Here is a 26,346-nt window from a genome sequence, read left to right on the forward strand (position 1 = left end):
CAATGTTTATTTGCCCCTGTTGAAACTACATTCCTATTTACAGAGATGTATTGTGAAATCATGTGATGACTATGTTGCCGCAGATACTAACAAGCCTATTGGGCCAACTAAATATACTTTATGCTACATCTCTCTGTTGTGCTTGATTGTGGCCTTTTTCTGTTTGTCTGTTAGCAGATTTAAGTTTCAGAAGTAAAATTTGCATACAAAATCTGTATTTATTTTTCTTTGCTTATTTGAAATCAGCCTAAAAAAACTGTCTGAAATGTAAGAATTCTATTGAGAAATGTTCTGAATCGCACCAGTCTGTCAAGTGAAAGCTAGACCGTAAAACCTGTTGGACCCACCTTTGTGCAGTGATTGAAAATGGATAAGAAAAAATGTACTCTAACACAGAATCCATATGGAGTACATCAGTAACAAAGGACTCAATAGCAAGATTTGAACACAGAGTTGTCTGTTTTAAAAAGTCTTTAGTTAAAGGCAGGGTTTGATTTACGTATAAGCAGTCCAACAAAGTGAAAAGGTATCCAAAAACACTAGGCAAGATCTGAGTCAAGGTAACTGAAGATTGTCCAAAGGGGGAGCACACATAATAAATGCCCAAACAAAGAAGCGTCATAACAAAGTACAGCGCTAATGAGGCAGACAATCACACAGCCACAAAACAGAGAAGGACATAAATGGTAAATATCAGAAAACGTAGCCTCAGGATAAGGCGGGGCATGCTATTACATGACTAATGCTCATAAGAGGTTGCGAAACTGAAGTAAACATAGTTCAGTGGTAACTAACTTTAAGTGGCTTATATTTGATTATTTAAAACACTGAATACCTCCATCCCGGTAAAGTTTTTTTGCCACTTGCTTTTCAAGGCCCTACCCCCCAAATGAGTTGCAATGTCATTTCCCATCAAAGGATGATGCAATTGTCTGTGTATGTAATGATTTACCCAGACATCAATATGTGCTTAACCTGCAGTCCAAACTATTAAGATCCTCACTTCTGTCATTAGGGGAAACTGTTCCAAAGTGGAGGTCTTCACTTCACTACTTTTAAAGCCTCTTAAAGGTCACCTATTACGCAAAATCCACTTTTTCATGTATTTTAATACATAAACATGTGTCCTAAACCTCATAAAAACCTGCCTGAAAATTAGCTGGTCAGATTTTGGCTACTTAACCGATCAAGGTACCACCTGCCCACCTTATCACCTGAATCTCCTCCTAGAGCACCATTGTGTTTTTTTAAACCAAACATCTCATGGGGGGTGGCAGTTCAATTGCATTTAAAGCTATGGCCAAGAATCAGCCCTTTTGGAACATGGCTGGAACAGAGGGGTAATTGGGATGCTACAATGTATGACCTGTTTGGTATTTCGAGCAAAACACCTCAGTGTGTGAAGCGTTTTGTACAAATCTGAGACCTGTTATATATTGTTGAAAAAGAATATAAAACGGGACCTTTAATGTGCAAGTGTTGAATACTGGTTGACAGCCTTTATAGCTTAAGACACATTCCAGTCACAAACTACCTTTACAGGTTGTTTTTGAGCTGTTGCAGTACAGTCAAACAGTTCCCTTGTAAGACTTGTTTTGCATGGTAATGTGAATGGTCCCCAACCCTCAGGTATTGCGGTTTTACACAAATTACTTGCAAATAGACATTTGTCAGTTTATATACAGGAGAGGTTACAAAGTACAGACATGAATTAAATAATATATTAAAGTTGTATGTGAAAGAATCATCATTAATCCTTAAGTATTGACACGTCCATCAGCACTATCATGTTCATGTAGACCGTCTTCGTGATAAGATCATTCCTGAAGGCTTGATTCCATTTAGCTGCTTTATTTTCAGTGTCCTAAATTGATTGTTTTCCATAAAGCCTGTATGTGAGCATGCATGTGGCAATATTTCAGGATAAAGAGGAAGTCACTCTCGATGAAATTGCAACACATCCATGTAACGGTTAACCGGAGGTAAATTAAGGAAACTTGTTACATGTTATACAAACAGATGGCCAAGCCAGGCAACCTAAAATGCTGAATAGACAAGTCCGTTATGCAATATGATATACTGCCTCAGTGTAATCACGAAAATATCTTCTTATGAACAAAAATAAAAAGATCATGTGAGAAGAACTAGGAGGAGAAAACATGCCAAATAAACACAGATTTCCTTTCACTTGTACTTGTTTTGTATGCAAATAAAGTTTGAGAACTTACATAACGGTGGGGCTTTCCTCTGCAGGAATTTAAGATTTATAAAAGGTGCTGAGCAAACAAAAAAAAAAAATTGACTGAGGATGAGACTTTCTGAAGGGGAAGTGTTTGCAAGTTGACAATAAAAATGCGGGACAAGAACTGCTTCAATCAAGTCAAGCGTTCATGGAAAGGAAATATCTCAGTGCACGTAGATCTGTTGACTTCATTCTTTCTGATGAGCAAAATACTACAACCCATTCTGTAAGGTAAGAACAAAGTATGATATTTCAGTGATTTGGGGTAAAAACTCAATTCAAATCTCAAAGTTTGATGCATTTTACCTTACAGATGAGATTTATTATCCATAATGAGCATGGGTTGGCAGTTACGATCAGTTTTCTTTTTTGTTTAGCATATACACGTCTTGGATCACATTTTCGAATAACAACGCCAACATATTAATTATTAGGACTGACCATATTAGGTTTTGATGTTCATGTTAATGACAGGATTTTATCTATAATTGCTTTAAATTCTTAAAAGACCTTATTATTTTATTTCTTGCACTAGTATAAGATTTTGAACTGAGATGAAGCCTATAAACATCAAAATGGCCTGTTTATTTAGGATATTCTGTATTGCTACAATGAAATTGATTGGCTGTTCTTTGTACAAATTCAACATAAAAGGACTGCTGGGAATGATAAGGTGATGAGATGGGAGGAACAGCTCTATCATTGGGAGTCGACTCTCTTTAATCAACATTTCCCTTTCTATATTTACTGGAAGTCAGTCAGTGTCGATCAGTCACTATATTACTAATACTATCTACTAATGTTTACCAGCACATTTTTTATAAATCCTGTTGAATATGAAGTCGTTTTAGAAAGCGATGTAGGTGTTGTGTAAAACTAAATGAAATCTCCGCTCATCCCCTGTCTTTAATGATTGATCCAAATGTCAACATGCTTCCAGTTTGCAGTCCAAGTCCATGTAACCCCCTTTATTCATAACAATGACTGAATCTGTACACGAGGCTTCTATCTTTTGGATGTTTCAGATGTGATCTGCGTTTTATTTAGAATTGTGAGGTCATATAAGCAACTGCTGGATTTAAAAGGTTAGACGGCAACATCATTTAATTTGAAGATTTTGGTTTAAAACAACAACTGGATGGCTTCCAAAAAATCAACCCTCTTGTTCAACTGAAGACAGATTATGCAGTGAAGTAGGCCTTCCACCTTTTTAACAATACCCAATTTGTACTGTATTTTGGCAGCTTTTGATCTACTTTGAAGACACAATGATCTTCATTTCAGCTGAAAAACGACATTTGGCTTTTTATTTGTCAGTAGGTAAGTTCTTCCTTTTATTTTTTTTCTTGAATTCTTAAATCATGTGATATTCGAACAATTTTGTCACATGCTCTCAAAACATTAAGAAAGACAGCTGTTATTGATTGTTCAAATGTTCTTCCTTTAATATAATTTGGCTGAGGTTGGATTGGACAAAATTGTTTTAAATATTAATGACAAACCTCATGTGTCTGCTGTAGGTCTGTTGAGTATACCACTGCTTGCAGGTCAGTACGTTCTATTGATATGTCATGCCTCAAATTTAATTATAGTCTGATCCAACAACAAAGGACCTTTTTTTCACTGAGCTCATGCTGACATAACCTTGAACTATTCTGCCGTCATGTTTCATTTCTAGAATGCCTTGAGGTTAGGCTGGTCGGGCCTTCACGTTGCTCTGGTAGACTGGAGGTCTTCCACAATGACATTTGGGGAACTGTGTGTGATGACCAATGGAGCCTCGCCAACGCTAATGTGGTATGTCGAGAGTTAAACTGCGGGACAGCTCTTGAGGCCAAAAAAGCCGCGTTTTTTGGAGAGGGCCAGAACACGATCTGGTTGGATGATGTGCAGTGTACTGGTCATGAGACATCGATCCTCAAGTGCCCGCACAGATCATTTGGGACGAATAACTGTGGCCACTCAGAAGATGCTGGGGTTATCTGTTCAGGTAATACTTCAAGAGTTCAATAATTTTATGTTTGAATACGCCCATTTGTGATATTTTAAAATGTTGAACTGACCAGTAGGCTACTCAATGAGTTTCTTCATCAGGAAAGGCCCTTTTATTAAATCTATAGTTGGACATCCAAGGCATATGTAAAGCTCAGCCCCTTAGCTTAGCTTAGCATACAGACTGGAGATCATAAATAGGCATATTGTCCTTTTTTTACACAAAAAATACATTGTGTGTTAAAGATTGAGCTTTGAAGGTTCAGGATTTTGTTGACCTCAGACAAAGCCAACTGAGTTCAGCTCATAAGATCAGGGATTACGAAACTCTGCATTACTAGGCGCTTTAAGTCTTGTGTGAAATTGGGAAATACAGCTGTGGGAAAGGGGGCTAACGCAGCATTTATCTTGGCAACTGATCACAAAAGTGCTTTGAAAAACCAGCGGTTATAATGTCAGGTTTAACTAAAATAAGCTGAACTAAACTAAACCATCATAAGCTACAGAGTTACGGACTTCATCACAGGGAAACTATATTCTTTGTACAGAGCAGTTACGTTCTTAGGTTTCTGGTGGTTGGCTGAAAATTGCTCCACCCTGTTTCCATGTATGATAAAGTTTAGCTGTCTCCTCTTTGCAGACGTATCGTGAGAATACATGTGAAAGTTATTTCAATGATCTCATATGACTCTGCCAGGAAGCAAACATGTATTTCCCAAAATGTCAGATTGTTCTTCAACAAACAAAGGGTTTATAGACAAACGTTTTTTTAACGATGCACATTATTTGCAGAACATGTGAAGGTAACCAACGGAAGCAATCGGTGTACCGGCAGAGTGGAAATCTACCATGAAGGCAACTGGAAGCGAGCGTGCAGAAATGACTGGGCTGAATTAAACTCTGACGTGGTGTGCCGAGAGATTAACTGTGGCACCCCTGTCACTCAGCCTGAAGTGCTATATTTTGGAGAGGCAAATGTCGTGGAAGGCTTAAAACCAAACTGTTTGGGAAATGAGAGCTCTATCTCACAGTGCAAATTTCAGGAAAGCAAGGAAAGCTGTGTGGATGCTACTATTGTCTGTCAAAGTAAGTCATTCCTGTGGTCAAGCTACATCAATAATTTTGTGTTAAACTTCACCTGTATAAATCTACAATTTTGGATGGCTTATGAATAAACATACCCTTGAATTTCGTATTTCCCGCCTGACAGACAGCAAAATGATTCGACTTATGAACGGTGCTTCTGAAGGTGGGTGCTCTGGACGTGTGGAAATCTACCACGATGCACAGTGGGGAACAATTTGTGATGACAAATGGGGGATGCAGGAAGCAGCTGTTGCATGTCGAGAGGTCAATTGTGGGACTGCTATCGCTGTCAAGTACAGCTCTTTTTTCGGAAGAGGTCAGGATCATGTTTGGTTGGACGATGTTGAGTGCACTGGTCATGAGAAGTCCATTTCTGAATGCCCGCACAGAGGTTTTGGAGAACACGACTGTGACCACAGTGAAGATGCTGGTGTTATATGCTCAGGTAAAACTCTTTATTTTTTCTAATTAATAATGGAAATTCAATTGGCATTCCTAAATATTTGCGTTTGTGTGCAATGATTATGTATGCCATTTCTGGAAAGTATTATTTGTTTTTTCGTATGACTGTTTGATGAAGTATTGGCTGTTCCTGTTTTTATAATTGGCAAAAATATAACCAGATTTAGCCGTACAAGAAGTACAATATGACCAAATTCTATAAAGATATTATAAGTCATTTATGAAATATTTGCATTTTTCATGAACATTTAAATGAAATAAATCTTCTTATCTGCTTTTTCAAGATTCGATCAGATTGTCCAATGGGACTGACCAATGCTCTGGCAGGCTGGAGATCCTTGTCAATGGCCGCTGGGGGAAAATTTGTAAAAACTGGGGCAGTGAAGATGCTGCAGTGGTGTGTAACGAACTCAACTGTGGTAGTCCACAAAAATTTCAAGAAAACTTCAATTTTGGTGACAGTAACCTAAGAGGGTTTACAAGTAGATGCTCTGGCACCGTGGATTCCTTCTCCAAATGCAATCTTCAAGAATACACCGGGATGTGTGAAGGTGTTTCTCTTTCATGTGGAGGTAAGACACAAAAAATAGGTACACACTGCACTGTAGCACTGTTCAACCATAATAGCAAAGGACACGCGGTTAGTTAAAAAAACATATTATTGTTATTTACTGGTGAATATTTTAATGGTGGCAACTAAGTAACTACTAAACTGACGGATCAGACAAAGCTTAATATTTTATTATTTCAGTCTAGCTTGTAAGTCATTTTAACATGAGTTGACCTGTCCTCAGGTGATCCACCACTAAGGCTTGTCAATGGCACTGATCGATGCTCTGGTAGAGTGGAGGTTCGTCATGATGGGCAGTGGGGAACTGTGTGTGATGATGAGTGGGACATCAGAGATGCTCAGGTTGTTTGCAGAGCCATGGACTGTGGAACAGCTAAGACGGCCAAATCAGCTTCCTTCTTCGGTGAAGGCAAAGGAGACATCTGGCTGGATGATGTTTCCTGCATCGGTAACGAGACATCGCTAGTGCACTGCCATCATGCCTCCCTTGGAGAAAATAACTGTGGCCACTCTGAAGATGCGGGTGTGGTGTGCTCAGGTATCGTCTCGGTTATTATAGTGCCATTTGCACGTTATTTATTTTATTTTAATTTTCAATGTTCATATGCTTGCTTTTAGCTGTCACCCATAACACAGGAAAAAAATACAGAATAGCGTTGAGTTATAGCCTGCAGGGAGCTCCCGTGCAATATTTTATGGTAAATTGTAAATTAACTGTCGAAGAGTCTTTACATTCATGTTTACATATTAAAGTCAGCATTCACCCATTCATACACATCCATACATAGTCAGGGGCTGCCATGCAAGGTGCCACCTGCTTAAGGTAACTAATATTCCCACGCCATTGGCCATGCCTATGTGAACAACTAATGCCAATTTCTTGTACGGAGTGTAACTCCAAGTTAAAGTTGGGTCCAGTTAAACTTCAAGCTGGATATTGTTGCTGGGGAAAATGCGCAACCAACAGTAAAAAGACATCCCCAACACATGAGCAGGCCTACCAGTCGCTGAAAAGTGTAACTATTTCCACGAAGAACAAGTTCCTAATATTAGTATTTTGCTGATTATTCTTGGTCATTTGACTTAATTCAATTTTTTCCCCTAAAAAATTCAATGATTTTAACTTTCTTGAAAGGAGTCTCTCTGTGTCTGTCTGTCCGTCCGTCTGTTCATCCGTCTATCTCCATGTCTCTTTGTCTTAATTTTCCAGACAACGGTTCATCCAGGAAAGTTGATTGTGAAGTTGTTTAGATGAGGGTGCTACATACAATTTGAATTACCTAGATCAAACGTACATAAAATGCTGACTCTCTGCTTTTTTGCTTCCCAGCTACTATTAGACTGATCAATGGGACTGACCAGTGCTCAGGCAGGGTTGAGCTCTCCAATGGTGCCAAATGGTCACCAGCATATAATGTTAACTGGGGAAAAAATGAAGCTACAGTGGTGTGCAGAGAGATGAATTGCGGGGATCCTGACAAGCTTTCAGGATCATACGGTCATGGCGAATATCCTGGAGGGTATCAGGTCAGTTGTAATGGTATAGAGAGTTCTCTCTCACAGTGCAGACTGACAGAACATGGAAGAGCAAGCCATGATCACATTGAAGAGGCATCTGTAAAATGTTCAGGTAAGACTTGAAGTTTAATTGAAATTTGAAGTCGTACAATTTTTCAGAACAAGATTAGCATGAACCTTTTTTAGGCATTTATGGAAACAGCTTCTAATCCTCACTTCCTACCTCATTCTGCAATTTTTACCTCTACCATCACTTTAATTCACCTGCACTTTACATACATTATGCCATTTGCACTACCTTGCTGCTGTTTACTTATACATACCTTAAACTCATCTCTGTTTACTGTTTAACATTCTACTGCACATACCTTATTCGAGCTGTTCATATCCTTTATTATTTATATATCACTACCTTATATGTATATACATTCTCTGCACTTTTACTGCTTTACTTGCACTTCTGGTTGGATACTAAACTGCATTTCGTTGTCCTAGTACTTGTACTCTGTGCAATGACAATAAAGTTGAATCTAATCTAATCTAATCTACAATAAGATTCAGGACTGCCGAGTAACCCACAATCGGTGATTTTCAACCAGCCCAGATTATCAAATGTCAAAGCAATGATACAAGCAAACTCATTACTATGTATGTTACAAGTACAAGTGCTGAAATTGCAGATGGTACAATGACTAACAATGTTGCTCCCTGGGCTGGTTAACTGCACCTGTTTCAATTGGAATTCAAGCAATATTAGACACTTTATGTTACTGATGATTAATTATTTAAAACAACAGATATTTGCCACTGGAAACCACTAATGTAGCATGTAGCATAAATAGAAATGAACACCAAAGTTACACTGTACATACTGTATACTGTAAATACATATACGTATAACAACTGTCATTTCCAGGCAATGTGAAGTTGTCCAATGGATCCAATCATTGTTCTGGAAGAGTGGAGTTTTACGACGAAGGCCAGTGGAGGACAGTGTGTGGTAATTCCTGGGATGTGAATGATGCAAATGTGGTGTGCAGAGAGCTTGACTGTGGGACAGCTCATAAGATTTCTACAATGACTGAGTATGGCCATAGCACAGGACAAACCTGGATCAATCGAATCGACTGCAATGGATTGGAGTCAACACTGAGTCAGTGCGCACAAAGTCCACAAAGCGGAACCTGCAACATTACCTCAGTTGCTGGTGTTGTCTGCACAGGTAAGAAAAAACATCTCTAAAACAAATGACTTAATGTTATTCATTCTATTATGCTTTCTTTAGTTGTATAACCCCTATTTTTTGTATAACTTAATGTAAGGCTTTTTCCACATTCAATCTTACGCCCATGTCCATAAAGTTCAATGTTTTGTGTTCCAAATCTGAATGGTGTGCAATGTAGGCAACAAATATGTCACAAGTGTTTTTTGTTTACTTTTAATTATGTGGAATGTACTGTATAATAATTTCAGTTTACCTCATATCACAGGAAGTTTGGAGGTCCGGCTGGCTAATGGTAAGGACGTGTGCTCTGGCAGAGTAGAGGTCCGTCATGGTGAAATTTGGCAAACTGTGTGTGACACAGACTGGGACAAGAGTAAAGCTCAGGTGGTGTGTGACCAGCTTGAATGTGGGGAGGCATTGAGCGCTCAAGGCAGTGCACATTTTGGTCAAGGCAGTGGATCAGTAGTGGAGGCGAGCGATTCATGTTTCGACAATGTGACATCTCTTCACCAATGCTCGGTCAAAGGTTTCAGAGGAGCAAGCTGTGGGCACGACCATGATGCTGGCACTGTCTGTGCAGGTACAAAAAATATAATAGCATCAATCATTTTCATGTAGCCTTTTCTGTTCATCCATATCAAGTGATAACGTTAAATGTCTAATCATCCCTTAAAGAAATAGTTCAACTTTACACCAATCAGTCAAGAGTTAATTAAGAAGATTGACACTTTCACTAGACACTATGTTAAATAGGAAACTGAGGATTTAAGCCGCTTAGCAAAGCTTTGAATTAAGAATGAGAAAAACATCTTCCCTAAATCAATTCAGATTTATCCTAATTGTGAATCATTTATTTAGTTTTATAGTTGCCAGATTTTTTTATTTACTTTTTCTAGACAAAGACAGGCTTTCTGGTTCCCTGTTTTTATGCTAAGCTAAGCTATGCTAACTTGCCACTGGCTCTAGTAATGTTTATACCTCCTGACGCTTAACACGAAAGCAAATAAGAATATTGCCCAATATGTCAAACTATTGCTCAAATTTTTCTATTTGTCCGCATTCTGTAAGTCAACCTTTTTCCACGTCAGTCAAAATTAGCATCTCACATTTTCACAAATACTTTTAAAATACAAACATTCCCTTTTTGTTCTACAATATGCATAAATGTTTTTTTTAGAATTGTTTGATGAAGCATGACTTAAGGACTATCCGTGCGTTTGAACTCACCTAAATTACATTTTTATATGCAGCACAGGTTCGGTTGGTCAGCGAATTAAGTCAATGCTCCGGTAGAGTGGAGGTCCTCTACAAAGGCCAGTGGGGGACTGTGTGTGATGATGATTGGGAACTGAGCAGTGGAGATGTGGTATGTAGACAGCTTGGCTGTGGACATGCAATTTCTGCTCCTACAAATGCCCACTTTGGTAGAGGCACTGGTCCAATATGGCTGGATAATGTGGAGTGTGCAGGCGATGAGAATGCAATCACACATTGTCCGCATAACGGTTTTGGACAGAATAACTGTGGACATGGAGAAGATGCTAGTGTTATCTGTTTAGGTGAGAGGCCTGGCTCATTTTCTAATTTGTGGGTGAAATCATTACCTGTTAACTGGTATTACATGACGCTGTAATTACAAAACTTACTACAAATTATTATCTTTTTCAGGTGCTCTTCAGAAGCCCCAAATCACTTTGAATCCTGCTACAGAGGTCAACTGGGGTGACAGAGTTGATATCACATGCAGTATAGTAACAGAAAGGTTGGGCGGGACATTCGTCCTGAAGAGGATCGAAGACTCCTTTAAAATGGAAAAATTCTCTGACAATGATGCTGTTACCTTTACCTTCCAAACAGTGAATTTCAACCAAAAAGGGTCATATTTCTGTGAATATCAAAAGAAATTGCCCAATCAAGTCATCTATTTTCCTCAAGGAGAAACGGCAGATCTCTCCATCAAAGGTGAGTTCTCCCCCTTGAAAGCAGACAGGCCTATCCTAGCACTGCATCTGCCAGCATCTATCCCGGTTTGATAACCATTTGACTATTAAAATATATATATATATATATGTTATATGGCCTGTCATGCCATTGTTTGGATCAGTTTCAGTCTGGTTTTGATTTTAAGTGAGTATTTATGGTTAGCAGTAGTGCTTGGAGTCTCTGAAATAGACATTCTCACTGCCCAGAGAGAGTAAATATATGTGCGATTCTATGTAAAAACCTACGTAGGCTAACTAAAAATTAGCAGAGCATAGCCTTAAGTGTTAAATAAACAGCAAGCCGGTCACTATTCAGAATCAGAATCAGAATACCTTTAATCATCCCACAGAGGGGACATTTTCATTGTTTCAGCAGAAAGAGCCAAAGACAGCTGAATATTACACCAAGATACTAAAAAAATATATATACAAAAATCACACAATTTACAAATTACCCCAAAATAAAAGTATAGCAGCCAGATATGTATTGCACAGTTATTAACACAACAGGGGGTGTTATAGTCAGTGTTGTTATATGTGTGAGGGGTCTACCGGGGGCCATGATGGTTATAGAGTCTGACCGCTGCTGGAAGGAAGGACCTGCGGTATCTCTCCGTGAGACACCGCGGGTGCAGCAGCCTATCGCTGAAGGATCTCATTTATTGCGAAATGAACCCCCAATAAATCTTTCAAATGCAGATCCTTCCACCAGTTTCTCTCTGAAATTGCTTATTTTGTTTTCAAAACTAGGCTTTTTTTTAGCAGATGGGGCAGGGCTTAGTAAAAAGGGTTGATTGGACTGCAAGACTGCAAACAGGTTTTGTGATCCACATGTTGTTAAAAAAAGCTTTCTGTTCTGCAGTGAAACTGGAAAAACCCACCATCTCCCTGTCATCTCCTTACGCAATGGTGGTCTACAGCCCTGACAAAATATCGGTCAATCAAGGGAGCAGCTTCTCGCTCACTTGCTCTACTCATTCCAGATACACTGGAGGTTTCTTCTATCTGACAAAGTCCAACAACAATGACACTGTAGCGGTGCCTTCACATGGCCACTTAATCTACTACATGGCAACCTTTGAATTTCCTGAAATAGATTATAAAAACCAAGGGGAGTATAGGTGCATCTACGGTATAAACATATCTTCAAAGTCCTTCTGTTCAGTTCCCTCCAAGCCACTCCAAGTCACTATAGCCGGTAAGACCCAAGGAGCCCTTGAGAAATTATTTGACTTAATATGGCTAGTTTTCTCCTTTGGTAACTACATAATCTTTTGACCCCTACAGGGGCCTCATCCTCTTCAGTGGTCTCCGGAGTGGTTGTGGGTGTGCTATTGGTGTTGGTACTTGTGGGGGTTATAGGTTACCTGGTGTGGAGAAGGAGAAGGAGGGGTGCTGGTGAGTGTCACACTTTTAATATAACAGAATTGTACAACACTGGACTGTGCAGTCCTTCTCAGTATTAAACGTTTTTGCATCTCTCTTCACAGTGTTTTTTTTTATCACTTTCACTGCTCTCATAGTGTCATTTTAGTCTACTGTGTTGAATTATAATCCAATCGTACAGTTCCCTTTTGCTTTAAGGGGTGTTGTAGCATCTTAATTATGATATTTATTTGTAAAAAATACCCCCAAACCTAAAGACAACCACACTTACAGTCCAACGGTCTAACCATTGATGTTACCAAATAATTAGATAAATAAAGTCATTGGTGGAACTCTTGGAATAGTCAAAATGTTAAATACAATTATACCAGTAACATTGCAGAGCCATGCATAAACAAAGCCCCCAAATGGCCAAACAATTCAGTAAAAGCATTTTTAGAAAATTAGTTGATCTGGAACCCCTGTATTTGATTCAGGTCAGAAACCTTTATTTTTTTTACTTAACAGGTACTATGGTTCAGTTCAGTAACCGGTTTGGAGGAGCATTAAAGGAAGATCTCGACGAAAGGAGCAACGGAGCACTCTATGAAAGGTCCTAAAACTAATGTTATTCACAAAGATATACATATTTTGTTTTAGATCTAACAACTTTAAATTGATTGCAATTGTCCTCCTCCTTGTCCCCCTCAGTGGCAGAAATACCCAAGTGAATGAGCAGTCACGCAGTCCCGGGCAGGAAGAAAACAACACTGATGGTGATAACTCTGTGGAGAGGATCCCTGAAGATCTGGCTGGGAGAGTGTGCTATGAGCTCGAACCACTCGTTTTTTCTTGATAACAAAAGGCATCAAGGAATAATGCCATGCAGAAGTAGGGAGTTTAACTTTCTGAGTCTGCAGCATCTTTATAACCACAGCCTACAGTACAATGATGTCACAGTTTATCGGTGACTACTGGTTTCCAGCAGGTGATCTGTGGCTCTTTCAGGAAGACCAGGTTATGTGTGTTTTTACACCTTTTTAACTAAATAATTGTGTTGAAAATCTACACTTCAGTAAATATCTGCTGCATTCTTTGCTTTAATCATGTGGTGATTTAAATGTTTCTGAGAGATTCTGCTAATCAACTGACCTGCAGGAGGATGCTGATTACATTGTCTTTGTATTTCATGGTAATGTGCTTTATTTGGTGTATATGAAGGCAGATCAATAAATATGTATTTGTTACAACGCTTGCACCTTTCTCTTTGGCAGAGTTTTAATGATTACACCCTGCTGACGAGGGAGAAAATGTTACCAAAACACTAGCCAAGATATGTGCACTATCAAATACAGCAATACTTTTAACAATCATCATCAGTTATTGTAATTAAAACATCCTCAGCATAACCTGGACACGATGAATGTATTCAGCATCATTATTAATTATGATTTACACCTACATACATGCCAATCCACTCAAAAGTCCTTCAATGCAAAAAAAGAATATAGACTAAAAGTACAATATTTCCCCCTGAAATTTGGTGTAGAAGAAGAAAGAAAGTTGAAAGAAAGAATATACTGGAATTATTTAAGTACAAGTATCTCTACAGATTTAGGTTCAGTAGTGGGTAAATATACTTAGTAATTTTCTAGCACTGGAGGTAGTTTGTGAGTGTTTTGGTGGTTTCATGATAGATGTAAGAAGAACAACATGATTGGCAGTGGGTGTCTCCATGCAAGAATATCTTATGCTAATCTGCTCATCTTGTTTAACCTCAACCCCAAAAAGCGCTTGTTTTCCTTTTTGTGTTAAGAAGGGATTGTGTAATATGTCAATGTTACGTTAAGGCTTGTTTAGCTGCCCCCATGTGGCCAAACAAATCAGTGAATTCATGTTGAAAAAATAACCTATAGCTTCTGGATTTCCTCTGTATTTGATTAAACTCCAAACATTTATTTCCTTTAGAGGTACCACCATGGTTCAGTTTAGTAACAGGTTTGGAAAAGCAATGAAGCAATATATCAAAGAAGGAGAGTCACACAAGTGGGTGTGTCCATGCAGGCAGGTAACTCATGTTCAAACCTGCATAGCTTGTCTGCTGTTGCACATACCTGCATTTGGAAACTGGATCATTCTTTGCCTGCACTCCTCTCTTTCTAGATAATTTTAGAACAGTAGCAGATATGTCTGTCAAAGTGTTTTATACCAGCGTGAGCGGTTCTCTAGAGGTACAGTATGCTGTCTTACTTGTTTGATTGTTAAACTTGAAGTAATTTTTGTAATAGATTGACATTTCATTAAAAAAAGTCACATTTTATTTCTGTATAACTGTACTGCTCAATATGGACGTTGAAGCAATTTATAGTGCAAACAAAACTTTGTGGTAACTTTTAAGTAAAAGGCTACACATGAATTTTATATTTATGTAACTGATGAAATACTATCCTTTCCAGATCAAGAAAAAACAACAAAAAGTCTTGGACGTCCTGTCCGCCAAGAAAATCGACTTTGAATCGATAGACATTAGTCAGGATTCTAATTCCAAGGACTTAATGAGGGAATTGGCACATGACCCTAAGGTGCTACCTCCTCAGATATGCAATGGGAACGAATATTGTGGGGTAAGTCTCACACAGTTACCAAAAGTAAAAATAATGTGTAGTGACAATGTAACACCTTAACCGAACCAATGGAATTAAAATGAAATGTTAATAATTGACATGCTTGCTGCACTTGCAAAGGGGAAAAAACAATGTGGTAGTCCCCAGGGCGTAGACTGAGCAATTAAATAAATATTTACAGTACTACGCCTAAGACACACACACACACACACACACACACACACACACACACACACACACACACACACACACACACACACACACACACACACACACACACACACATTGAAACATTCTTCATTGTCTTTAGGTTTTGTTATGACAGGAAGGTGTTTTTAGTTTGAGGGGGGGCACCTGGGATCCTTGAAGGTTTAAAACAAGTACAAATGACAGTACACAATCTCTCTCCAATATGTATTTATTTTATTAGGGTTAGAAATATATATATATGTTTATCTCTCTCTCTCTTTTTGCATCCCCTCCACCCTTAAATCCCTGACCCCCAAAATCTTTTTCTTTCTTTTAGAACTACGACGCATTTCTGTTGGCAATTGAGGACGAACAGTTGGAGAAGTTTCTCAAGCTCTAAAAGGAATGGAGATTTTTGCACAACACTATTAACATTTTAGTTTACTGCCATTTGATTTGGTAACGTTTGATAATGTTCAGCGAAACATATTTGTCTTCTGAAATGTTTAGAGTTGCACATCTAAGGTATACATGCATTAAAAAAAACCATTTGAACTCTTGTTTGTTGCCCTTATTGACACAAGTTATGTTATTTCTTCTTCTATGTGTATAAGTCTGGTACAAAGTATATCAATCAGGAAATTTACGGGGGAATTAAGGTTACAGTCGTTTGAATTACTCCATATTTATATACACACAGTTGTAATATTAGAAAAGCAAAAGATGATATGAAAGTGTCCCAAAACTTAGAGAAAACCCCACTTGTAGTCTAACAGTCTACGTCCCAAATAGCTACTAATTTATTAACAAATTGTAAAGGTGGAAAAAGTGGGAACACTATCAATCTAAATATCTGTTACAGTTACATTGCAGAGCCATGCATGAACAGACAATAACATCTGTCCAGACCTGTGGTGCTTGCTGGGAGGCTGTCAGTATGTAATCCCCAGGTTCCACAATACTACAATATAAACCCAGATGAATGACTAAACTGTATAGTAAGTGGTGGTGGATCGAGCTGATACGAACATGTCGCTCACACTTGTAGAATTATAGATGTAGTCTTTTGATATATATATAATGGGCCGCTGAGCAGAATGAGCAGCCTATTCGTAACCTACTAACTCTAGATCTACTTTGATGCTAATACAAGTGTAAAAACAATGAAGAAAGGACATTTTTCGCCACATTTTTTTTTTTTTGCATTGTGATATTATTAACATTTGTACTCACGTAAAAGTCTGGAATTCTTCGCACACCTTCAATTATTTCATAGTGATTTATTTATTTGTGTTATAATAAACATTGAAACTAGAACAGGCAGCATATTGGACGACACGCTAAAGCACGGACGGGGCCTTCTGCTCTTAAAGCAATGTCGCGCAGTTATGACGTCCTCTTTACCCGCTAACCGAAAGGAGGACAGGGTACGTTTCTACCACTACCGGCACAATCTAAAGGATTAATCAAACATCTTGATATATAAAGTCATCAACGTGAGCTGTGAACGTCTGATAACAACTATTCTTTCCTTTTTGTTGTTTATTGCAGATCTTTATATCCAACATCCATCGATAATCAACAATGGCCGAGGAAGGGTGAGCATGATTACATTCTTCTGTCTGTCGCTAATCAACAAAGCGAGGGATTTCTAACTCAAAACAGTGCTGCCTTTCTGTTAAAAGTGGTGGTGGATTGAGCTGATACGAACATGTCGCCCACACTTAGACACTAGATTTATAGATGTTAGTTTTAGTCTTTTGATTTGCCGAAGCTACCACTAGCTGCCTAGCTTAGCTGCATGTAAACTTATACTGTGAGGTTGTTAGACCGACATATCTGCGTGTGCAGCAGTTATCAAATGTAGGGAAGGCTAAATAAAACGTAAAGTTGAACGTGGTTGTTTCCCTGCTCTTGCTATGGCAAGTTATTTTAAAGTCGAATTTGCCATGTCACCGAAAAAGCAGTGCAATTTAATATCACAAGCAAAATTGGTCCAATCAGCCAAATGTAAAATGGCATCATTGATGCTTTCAAACGTATGACGCCATGGCTCTTTAAAAAAAACAAGTGTTTTTAGAAATGCAAGTTATTACTAAAATGTAGCCTTTTTATTCCATGCAGAACTTACATCTGACAGTGTTATATTATCCATACCACTTATAGGGTACACCTCTCCTCAGGCTTATACTTGAGTTTAGTGTGCCATTCCCACTTTTGCGAGTTCTCTGGTGCTTGAGTGATGACTTTCTTTCTTTTGTCGGATACCCCTTCTCTCTACAATGAGTGAGATTCCTATTCTGACAACGCCAGAAGCTCAACTCAAATCCGCTTATGAATGGAGCCTATTTTGGTTTAATAAAATAAAAATCTTCTGTTTTTTGATAGCGTCGCTGCTGGAGGTGTGATGGATGTCAACACTGCTCTCCCTGAAGTGCTCAAGACCGCACTTATCCACGATGGCCTCGCCCGTGGTATCCGTGAGGCAGCTAAGGCCCTGGACAAGTATGTTTGAAATATTTTTGATTTAACTTTTTTGTGACGTCCTTGAAAGCGTCACGGATGACATCCTGGCTCCCTCTACTGAACCTTGGTGTGGATGCCTGCCAATGTTACCCAATTTCTGTCTGAGATGTGCCATAAATCTTTCTTCGTTATATCTTAATGTTGCCATTGCTGCAAACTAAATGATGCTTGTTATTTTTTTCAGGCGTCAAGCCCATCTCTGCGCCCTTGCAGGCAACTGCGATGAGCCCACATACGTCAAGCTGGTGGAGGCCCTCTGTGCCGAGCATCAGATCAACCTGATAAAGGTAACAAGGCCGTCATGACCAGACTGCTCAAGTATCTGGTGGGGAGGCACTGGGCCTGATAGACAAATTTACATGGAAAAATGTAAAGAGATATTAAATGAGATGCAGCCAAGAGTAAACGCAGTGCTGCGGTATTGTCAATTAAGTTTTGTTGAAAAACGATTTGATGCCAAGTGTGCCATTCCCACTTTAAGCAAGTTCTCTGGTGCTTGAATGATGACTTACTTTCTTTTGTCGGATACCCCTTCTCTCTACAATGAGTGAGATTCCTATTCTGACAACGCCAGAAGCTCAACTCAAATCCGCTAATGTATATTTTCCGTAGCGTGGCTTTACAATGAGGTGTAGTTAAATTATAACTACACCTCACTTTCTCATGAATGGCCAGTGTTAAAAGCCGCTCTCTAACCTTATTTCAGGTTGAAGACAACAAGAAGCTCGGAGAGTGGGTCGGTCTGTGCAAGATCGACCGTGAGGGCAAACCCCGTAAGATCGTGGGCTGCAGCTGTGTCGTGGTCAAGGTAAAAGCTGCTGTTAACTTCATATTTTGCCTACATTTAAGAAAAGCTATTGTTATAGACTATTACCTCAACATAGTCCTGCTTGGTCTACACAATATCTCTGCCAGGCAAGTGCAGCTGCTGTGCTTTGTGCTGTGCAGCTGTTGTTTTAAAACATCTGGCTAAATGACAGCCAGGGTACGAGCCCCGTCGTCTATCTGTGGTGACTGGGGTCCCTAAAGAATGGCAACAAATGACAGCAAGCACCATGACTGATCAGTCCCATATTGGGCTGTTTATTCAAATCCACAAACCTGTATATTTCAATTGTTTTTGTTTTTTCGTGCGGCAACGACTACCGTAATGGGAGGGACATATGCTGAAGATGTTTTCAAAAAGTCTAAATGCAGAAAATGTAAATGCGCTCACAGAATAAGCTATAATGTTTGTTTTTTTTAAGCACATTCACCTATGGGAATTTGTATTGCCTTGAATGCCTTTACAGTTGTCATGTCAATTGTTGCTCAGCTTAGTGTCATCATAAGCAAAGTCTAAAATATATGTTTTTGGGGCTAGATTTAGTTGGTGTTTAAAAGCTAATGCACATACTTTGTTAAAATAGCATTTGGTTTTGCCAACATGTACATCAATGCCAAGATGCTGCTGTGATGCGCTAGCAAAGGCATGGAAGGAAACGGCCAGCTTATAAACATGAACAATGCTGGATTTAAAATAGTTGCATCGGCTTTGCAAATGTTTTGTGACAAAGGAAATTCACACGACTCATTAGTTGGACCACTGTGTTTTGGTGGGTTATACTGAATGTAAATATCCCTTGACCCCCTCGACACATCTGTTTACGTGGCTGCTGAGATCGCTTTGGCTCTGTTTTTAGGTCTTAGTCAACCGTCTAACCTGCTCATCTCAAACTCTACTTTCTGTTTACAGGACTATGGCAAGGAGTCTCAAGCAAAGGATGTGATTGAGGAATACTTCAAAGGCAAGAAATAAAATCTCAATAAAAAGTGGAAATTGAGCAGTTGTCTGACGTGTTCCTTTTTTCCCCCTTTGGGTTTTCTAAATGACAAGTTTCTCACACAATACACTCTGGCAGTGATTTATAAAATTGGTCTGTTCAGTTATTAAACTATACTTCATTGTGTTTGAAGTGCAGTGTTTATTTCTGTTGAGTGTAAATGGCACAGACAGGCGCTCTATTTTATGTTTTGTTTTCACATTTATGACTTGGGGTGGGCTCTAACAAAAGTAAGGCTGTGTGCACCAGGTTTTAAAAGTTGAGTATAATGATCCAAATGACTTCAATATCTCAGTTGGGTCCTTGGCAACACACAAGCCAAGAATAAAGTTGATTGCAAGGGTTATTGAGATCAAACCTCAGAACTTTGTGTGCTTTATGATTAGCTTGCAGAAAACTTCCATCTTCAATAATGAGCAGCACTACCTGTGGATGCATGTTGGATAAAAGGAAAGACGAGATGCGTAGGTCATTTGTATAAGTTTCCTCCTTTATATCTACATACATAGACATTTCTGAATAAAGAAAAGACATTCAAACACATTAAGGCACAACACATCATGACGCACATCCTCAATTCCCCTGCCCAAACAATTACAAAAATCCAGAGTGGAGAGAAAACAATGACCCCAAAAATGTATTTAATTTCCTTCACAAAAACATCCACCACTGCCCTTAAGTTTATTGTAAATAATTTACACAAGTTTCTGATGCAGACTGCATTGTGTTGTGATTATTATACCACCAGGAAGAAAACACTTAAAAAAAAGAAGCAGCTGTTAACCCCGCACACAAAATGCCTGTACAGAGAAGCCCTCGTGGTTTGAAGATCCTCCCAGGTGACCCACAGCAGGCCTGATTCTAGTCTGGCTGCCCCAGATCAAACCAAATATCCATGAGTTTCCCAAGTAACATCCTCCCAGGCCAAGGGATGCATTTATCCTTTACAGGCTTCCAATCTGCTACAGCTGCAGGGACAGTAGAGCGGGGGGGGGGGTTTCACAGCGGTCTGTTCGCAGCATAGTGGCCACAGGGGCTGAGCTGTGTAGTTGAGACATCTCTTAAGCCCACTGTTCAGTTCTTTACCTCCTTTCACCTCTTCTTAAGACCGTTCAGAGTTTGTAAATCCAGACGTTCAACAAGACAAAAAAAAAAATCACAAAAACGGTTGCAGTGTATTGTTTGTTCTTAAATAGTTATACAAAAGAAGAGGGGGGTGACCATGTCCACGGTAACATTGCATGAGTCCATATTGCTATAATAGTTACAGGTACTCAAACTCCAGTGCTTGGTGTAGTGCCAGCAGGTCAGAGTGACTGGATATCCTCCAGAAAGGCATGTTGTGCTGTGGAGTGAACACAAATCATTAGCACCAACAGTACTGTTAGCATAGCTGCACACCGCCACCTAAAGTCATGCAAGCTACACTACAGTAGCTTGTAGCTGCTTGCTTTGCAAAAGCACTGCAAACAAAATCCATGCAATCATAAGGCTTAAAGGAAGAGTTCAGCATTTGGAGAAATGTATTTATCTGCTGTTGAGCTGAAAGTAGATTTAGATGGAAAGATAAACATAACTCTTATCTGTTATATCAATAAGGCTACAGCCTAGCCCTTAGCTTAGCATTACAACAAAGTACAAACCGTTAACTGCAATATAAGTTGCCTTTATGCTAAGCTAACTAGCTGCTGGCTGTGGCATTAGGTTTAAGGGGCAGAGATTGATATTATTCTTCTCATCTAACTCTCAGCAGGAAGCAGATTGTGATTTTTTCTCCCATAATGTCAAACTTTTCCTTTAATAATCCCAGCACCCAGCATTAACAATGAAACCCAAAGCTGGAGAAAAGATGGGATTTACTTTTTCACTTCAGTCAATGCGTCATATTCTTTGTTGGGATATAGCATTTCTTTCACATAAACTAGTACCAATGACAAAAGACTTCATACACCAATGGATTAAAAAACAGCATTATTGCACTTAACAAATCACATTGTTCAAATCATTGTGTACATTTCAGAGCCATTCTTCAATGTCAAATGTGACACATTAAGTTGAATAGTAGCTTCAGATGGCTGCCGAATTTGGTATATTTGACTTCCAAAATGTACACTTGTCAAGCCTTAGTCTCACATTGTCACCCTGACAATCAAAAGTCACCTGCCATTGTATAAAAAAGGAAAAAGCAATAGCAAGTAGAACAGAAAAAAAGTAACACAAATCCTCTACAGCAAAGAAAGGCAGGCTTCTTCCAATCAGAGCTCACACTGTGTGGAGTAGGCGGGGTCACGGTGAGGTTGCGGGTCCATTACCTTTTTGGCCGCCTGCTCCTCTTCCACACCGTCCCCAATAACAACATACACTACTTTCCTGCCAAACCTTTGCATTATGCGTTCAAAGCAACTCTCTTTTCCTGCAAAAAAACAAATAAACAAAGGGGGGAGGAAGGAGGGTTCACAAGGTCAGAGGGGTCAACGTTTTGAAGTTGTTTGTTTACCTGGCTGGCCGCATGCTCTTCATCCTTCCCATCGCCAATCACAACATATGTAATGTTAGTGCCAAAGCGGGAGACTATACGTTCAAAACAGCTCTCTTTGCCTGGAGACAAACAAATGGCTTTCACAGGTTTTTCCTTTGTTGTTTGAATGGGAGTCAAACACATCATAAATCTGAGCTGTATGCGTCAAGGGTGACACACACACACACACACACACACACACACACACACACACACACACACACACACACACACACACACACACTTTCAGGTAAATATAATATCTGGTTGCCACAGTATTCTTGCGAGTGATGTCAGAGGTCAGACCCCATGCTAACCTTTAGCCTTACTCCTATACATATACAGCGCTAATTGCATTTAGAGTAATTCCATATGCAAAGTATGCATGAGTCTACGTGATCCGGCGTTTGACCTGAAACACTTGTGTCCTAAACATCAGGCAGTTGTCATGGTTTCCACATTGCTACGTCCGTTTGAATCAAAACGCCGTGGGGTTGAACTGGGTGTAACATTAGCTCACACACACACACACACACACACACACACACACACACACACACCACACACACACACACACACACACCACATCACAACACATCACACAGCTTTGAGTTACTTTCCTGGATGTTTTGGCTCCTTTCTAATCCCCTTTCTAATTTGAGTTGTTTGTTTTCTCGATGTACGGTTGAACATTGGCGTAACCAGATGGGTTTTCCTGCTAACGGATTCCATTCAGAAAGTGGGCGTCCGGCCTGAAAGATCCCACTAGTGTCAGAGATGTTGAAGAGCAAGACCTCATGTGGTATGAGGACGAATTTGTTGTTCAAGTCAGTGGGAGCTGAACAATAAGCCATGAGATGCCTAGTTATAAAGTGATTGTACATACGGGGTGTCGATAGGCACACCTCATCTCCTTTTCATAGAGTAGAGTGGACAATATTTCATGGAAGACATGGAGTTTATTGCGTCTAATAATTCCTTGCATCGGTATCGATTCATCCAGCAATAACATCCATTGTTGTTGTTTATTTTAGAATGTGTAGTAAGGAAAGGATGGATGTAGGTTTAACCATTGTTCATTAGCCCCATCAGCGAAAGTGAATCAAATATGAAATTGTTGATCATTGTTATAATGTTGGTCCAAAGAGTTTGCATTACTCACAGGTATTTTCTGTTTTGAATCACAAACGCCAAGTCTTGTGTTTAAATTGAGATTCATGGAAATTTGTATTAAATTCAAAGTACATAGAACTCTGTGTAAATAATACAGTGTCACTGAGATATACCACCTTCAAAACAATGAAGACCCTCTAATTCATTTGTTTCATTGTGCAAGACCAAACACAGTTAGTAGCCTAGCTGTGTAGTTATTGAAGTACTTAAAGATTGATTTTATGTATTCATGGGAATTATAAAACTTTGCTGAACACTATCATGTTATAATAACTTGATAGCCTCTTCAACTTCTTTAGAATAAAACATACTCTAACTCAGGGGTGTCCAAACTTTGTCCACCGAGGGCCACATATAGAAAAACATACGAAGGGCTGGGCCACTCAGTAGAGGTGAGGTATATTGTTCATAAGTTAATTAATAAGTTATCAAAATCAATCAAATGCAGGTATCAGAAATCAAAGGTTTACATAGGGTTTGATTTATTTTGTTACAAGTGTTGGCAGCTCATTCCTTTAAACAAAAGCCTCAGATTGCTTAGAATAAGGGGAAATATGAAGGGTACATTTCACATGTGTTTTACAAATAAGTTATTGGGCTTTTTTTTAATGAACCGATTTAATGAACCGATTTGTTAGAAAAGGTTTTCGAATTTAATTGACTGATTCTATTTAAAAAGTTGGCTTATTACTCATGAATACTACTGCGTAATATATGTTTGCATATGTGTTTAATAAGTACAATAAAAGGAAAGCACAAGTTTCATGTGTGGGCCATATTCCATTATACTTTTTAAAATTAGCTGAGGGCCGATTCAAAATGGACAATGGGCCACATTCGGCCCCCAGGCCATAGTTTGGACACCGCTGCTCTAACTCAAACGTTCCCAACTAGCCGCTCAATGAACCTTAGCCCAGCTAAAGCAATTATATCAAAACAAGAAACAGGATATCGGGAACACATGGAGTAGATGAAGAAACATCAAAATAATGGACAGAACAGAATGCATGTGACCTTTGAACCTTTCAGTACAAAACATCAGATATATAGTCAGCTTGTATTTAGTTATTCCTGTTCTACATTACATTTATTTTCATCAGTATTGGATTATTATCTCGAAAGTTAGTGGAACGTTTGTGTGTGTGTGTGTGTGTGTGTGTGTGTGTGTGTGTGTGTGTGTGTCTGTGTGGGTGTGCACCAGTGTCTTACCTATTTTGGTTGCACTGTAAATGTTCTCCACGGGGAAAACCGATCCCAGACTATATAAGAGAACTTTAGCCAGCGCTGGTATGAGCTGCGTTGTGGTCACCAACACGTTTACACAGTTACTCCTGAGGGAAACACAAACGGAGAGTAGACCGTGTAAAGCTGGGTCGTTTAAATTAACAGAGAGGAGGATTAGAGTGATAAATGTCTGTGTGATGTCAAATATATATGTAATGGCACCTGGAGCTGATGATGGACAGCGACTTGAGTGCGTGGGTGAGCCAGGAGTCAGTCAGAGCCTCCACCTCCGCTCTAAGCTGCAGCCAGGCGTCTCTTTTAGCAGGACCCAGCAGGCCTAAAAAACAGCATGACCTTCAGTACCCCCTCGCAGCTTTAAGCATCACACACACGGGTATAGAGCAGGAAAGGTAAAGACACAATAAGCTAAGTCTATGGTAATACGATATTAGGAAAGAGCTAAATGTGTAGCCAAACAGCATCTTTGATTTTGATTTCTGCTTTCATTAAACCCACATTTTAACAACAAATATAAACACTTGTGCTTTTATAGACATTGACTGCACCCTTAATGTACAGTATGCAAATATTGTATGTCATGTATTTATTTAATTTCAGATTGTGGCTTCCAATTCCATGTTGAATTTCTGTCTTTGAATAATATTTTCTTGAATGCCTTTAGAGGAAGTTTCCTAAAATGCAGCTATACTATCAGATACATATAGAATTATTTATCATAACTATTATGGCCTTTTCTCTCTGTCCAGAATATATGTAAAACAAGGTATTCCCCCCCCTCCCTTCTCTGTCCCTCGTGTCCATTAAACTCCCGTCAGATTGGCTTACCCCCCACATTGTTTTTGTACGTGCTATACATCTCTTTGACCCGTCGGTAGCGGAAGGCCAGTTTCCTCATCCAGTCGACCCCGCCGCGGACACCCGTAGCCAGGCACAGGTTGGCGCTGGTTGCAGCTGCATGGAAGCCATCAGTTGCAAAACTGTAAGTACTGTCAATAATAATGATAGTTTTATTTGAAAAATCTCCTCTGGTAGAACAAATGGTTATTTTCAATATTCAGTACTATAGTCAGTATGTCTATGTAAGAATGCAATTCAGCACTACGTTTAAAAATGCAAAGAATAAATGACTGTTATTTTTGATGAATTTACATTCAAAATTAAGCCAAATTAAAGACAAATTTGGCTTAATTTTATAGTAAAAAAAACCTATATATTTTGAGAAACAAACACTTATTCAATAACATCAACAGTGTTGAAATCATACTTATTTTTATTAAAGAGAAATGTGAATTGTTTAATTCTTACCTTAAGTCCTGGCCATTGTCGTCTGATGACACGTCATCAATATGTACCTGATCACACTCCTGTGCACACAAACAAGATATTATTAATTCCATGCAGCATAAGTACAAAAACAGAGGCTTAAATAAGTGACTTAAATAAACTAGTAGAATATAAACACGGTATTGCCAAATATATAAACAGGGTGTTACACCACTTTACATCGCTAGGAGGCAGTAGTAGATTTCAACTGAAAGACAGCCGGCTTCAAGAAACTGTCAGCTTTGTGCAAAATTGGAATACTGTACAAGAAAATGTCCCAATCTTATGACACACCCTTGAAAATGTTTGAATGTGTGTTTTTGCATGTGCCAGTCTCACCTCCAGGTCATTAAAGAATAAGTGTGTGTCAGCCAAGTTGAAGATCATCTCTTCCATCCTCAAACCCAGCGTTACGGCCATAGGAGGATCCTTAAGGACGAGTAAATCATCATTATCACCGTGACATGAAAAAAACTCGACAT

At 39.1% G+C, this 26,346-nt stretch overlaps 4 protein-coding genes and 3 non-coding genes across 20 annotated transcripts in view; 6 read left to right on the forward strand and 1 right to left on the reverse strand.

The window, feature by feature from the left end:
* Window positions 1-2,315: 2,315 nt before the first annotated feature.
* Window positions 2,316-13,693, forward strand: LOC134876696 (deleted in malignant brain tumors 1 protein-like). Of its 2 annotated transcripts, none has more exons than XM_063901769.1 (17): window positions 2,316-2,473; window positions 3,487-3,562; window positions 3,763-3,789; window positions 3,921-4,232; window positions 5,027-5,320; window positions 5,445-5,765; window positions 6,067-6,354; window positions 6,577-6,891; window positions 7,684-7,983; window positions 8,788-9,093; window positions 9,362-9,676; window positions 10,347-10,655; window positions 10,765-11,058; window positions 11,941-12,276; window positions 12,366-12,476; window positions 12,972-13,056; window positions 13,155-13,693. In XM_063901769.1, exons 2-17 carry the CDS (start codon window positions 3,511-3,513, stop codon window positions 13,297-13,299), a joined length of 3,810 nt encoding a protein of 1,269 aa, XP_063757839.1. In that variant the 5' UTR covers window positions 2,316-2,473; window positions 3,487-3,510; the 3' UTR covers window positions 13,300-13,693. The 2 variants fall into 2 exon arrangements, with proteins under 2 accessions (XP_063757839.1, XP_063757838.1); XM_063901768.1 differs by lacking the exon at window positions 2,316-2,473 and adding an exon at window positions 3,045-3,327.
* Window positions 13,694-14,422: 729 nt separating this feature from the next.
* Window positions 14,423-15,816, forward strand: zgc:153284 (uncharacterized protein LOC751696 homolog). Its single transcript, XM_063901771.1, has 3 exons — window positions 14,423-14,674; window positions 14,900-15,067; window positions 15,594-15,816. The coding sequence occupies exons 1-3, from the start codon at window positions 14,630-14,632 to the stop codon at window positions 15,654-15,656; spliced, it is 276 nt and encodes a 91-aa protein (XP_063757841.1). The 5' UTR covers window positions 14,423-14,629; the 3' UTR covers window positions 15,657-15,816.
* A 654-nt stretch (window positions 15,817-16,470) lies between these two features.
* On the forward strand, window positions 16,471-19,605 carry rps12 (ribosomal protein S12). Its single transcript, XM_063901770.1, has 6 exons — window positions 16,471-16,683; window positions 16,808-16,854; window positions 17,645-17,761; window positions 17,967-18,069; window positions 18,489-18,590; window positions 19,518-19,605. Exons 2-6 carry the CDS (start codon window positions 16,841-16,843, stop codon window positions 19,578-19,580), a joined length of 399 nt encoding a protein of 132 aa, XP_063757840.1. The 5' UTR covers window positions 16,471-16,683; window positions 16,808-16,840; the 3' UTR covers window positions 19,581-19,605.
* LOC134877393 (small nucleolar RNA SNORD101) lies at window positions 17,490-17,566 on the forward strand. Its single transcript, XR_010167568.1, has one exon. It is a non-coding gene; the product is annotated as a small nucleolar RNA SNORD101 (small nucleolar RNA).
* Window positions 17,809-17,893, forward strand: LOC134877398 (small nucleolar RNA SNORD100). Its single transcript, XR_010167572.1, has one exon. It is a non-coding gene; the product is annotated as a small nucleolar RNA SNORD100 (small nucleolar RNA).
* On the forward strand, window positions 18,277-18,353 carry LOC134877392 (small nucleolar RNA SNORD101). The gene has a single exon (XR_010167567.1). It is a non-coding gene; the product is annotated as a small nucleolar RNA SNORD101 (small nucleolar RNA).
* Window positions 19,606-20,074: 469 nt separating the features above from the next.
* Window positions 20,075-26,346, reverse strand: part of eya4 (EYA transcriptional coactivator and phosphatase 4) — a 40,204-nt gene continuing 33,932 nt past the window's right edge. For 6 of the 13 annotated variants that reach the window (XM_063902700.1, XM_063902697.1, XM_063902694.1 and 3 more), the window contains 6 exons: window positions 26,204-26,293; window positions 25,847-25,905; window positions 25,367-25,527; window positions 24,743-24,857; window positions 24,506-24,627; window positions 20,075-22,203 (listed from right to left, as the gene is read on the reverse strand). In XM_063902700.1, coding sequence (XP_063758770.1) covers window positions 21,992-22,203; window positions 24,506-24,627; window positions 24,743-24,857; window positions 25,367-25,527; window positions 25,847-25,905; window positions 26,204-26,293 — 759 coding nt within the window. In that variant the 3' untranslated portion in view covers window positions 20,075-21,991. Of the gene's footprint in view, window positions 22,204-24,505; window positions 24,628-24,742; window positions 24,858-25,366; window positions 25,528-25,846; window positions 25,906-26,203; window positions 26,294-26,346 lie in introns of those variants that run through there. The other 7 variants (XM_063902702.1, XM_063902699.1, XM_063902695.1 and 4 more) reach the window with 4 other exon arrangements.

This window comes from Eleginops maclovinus, chromosome 15, assembly GCF_036324505.1.
Source record: "Eleginops maclovinus isolate JMC-PN-2008 ecotype Puerto Natales chromosome 15, JC_Emac_rtc_rv5, whole genome shotgun sequence".
Lineage (NCBI taxonomy): Eukaryota > Metazoa > Chordata > Actinopteri > Perciformes > Eleginopidae > Eleginops > Eleginops maclovinus.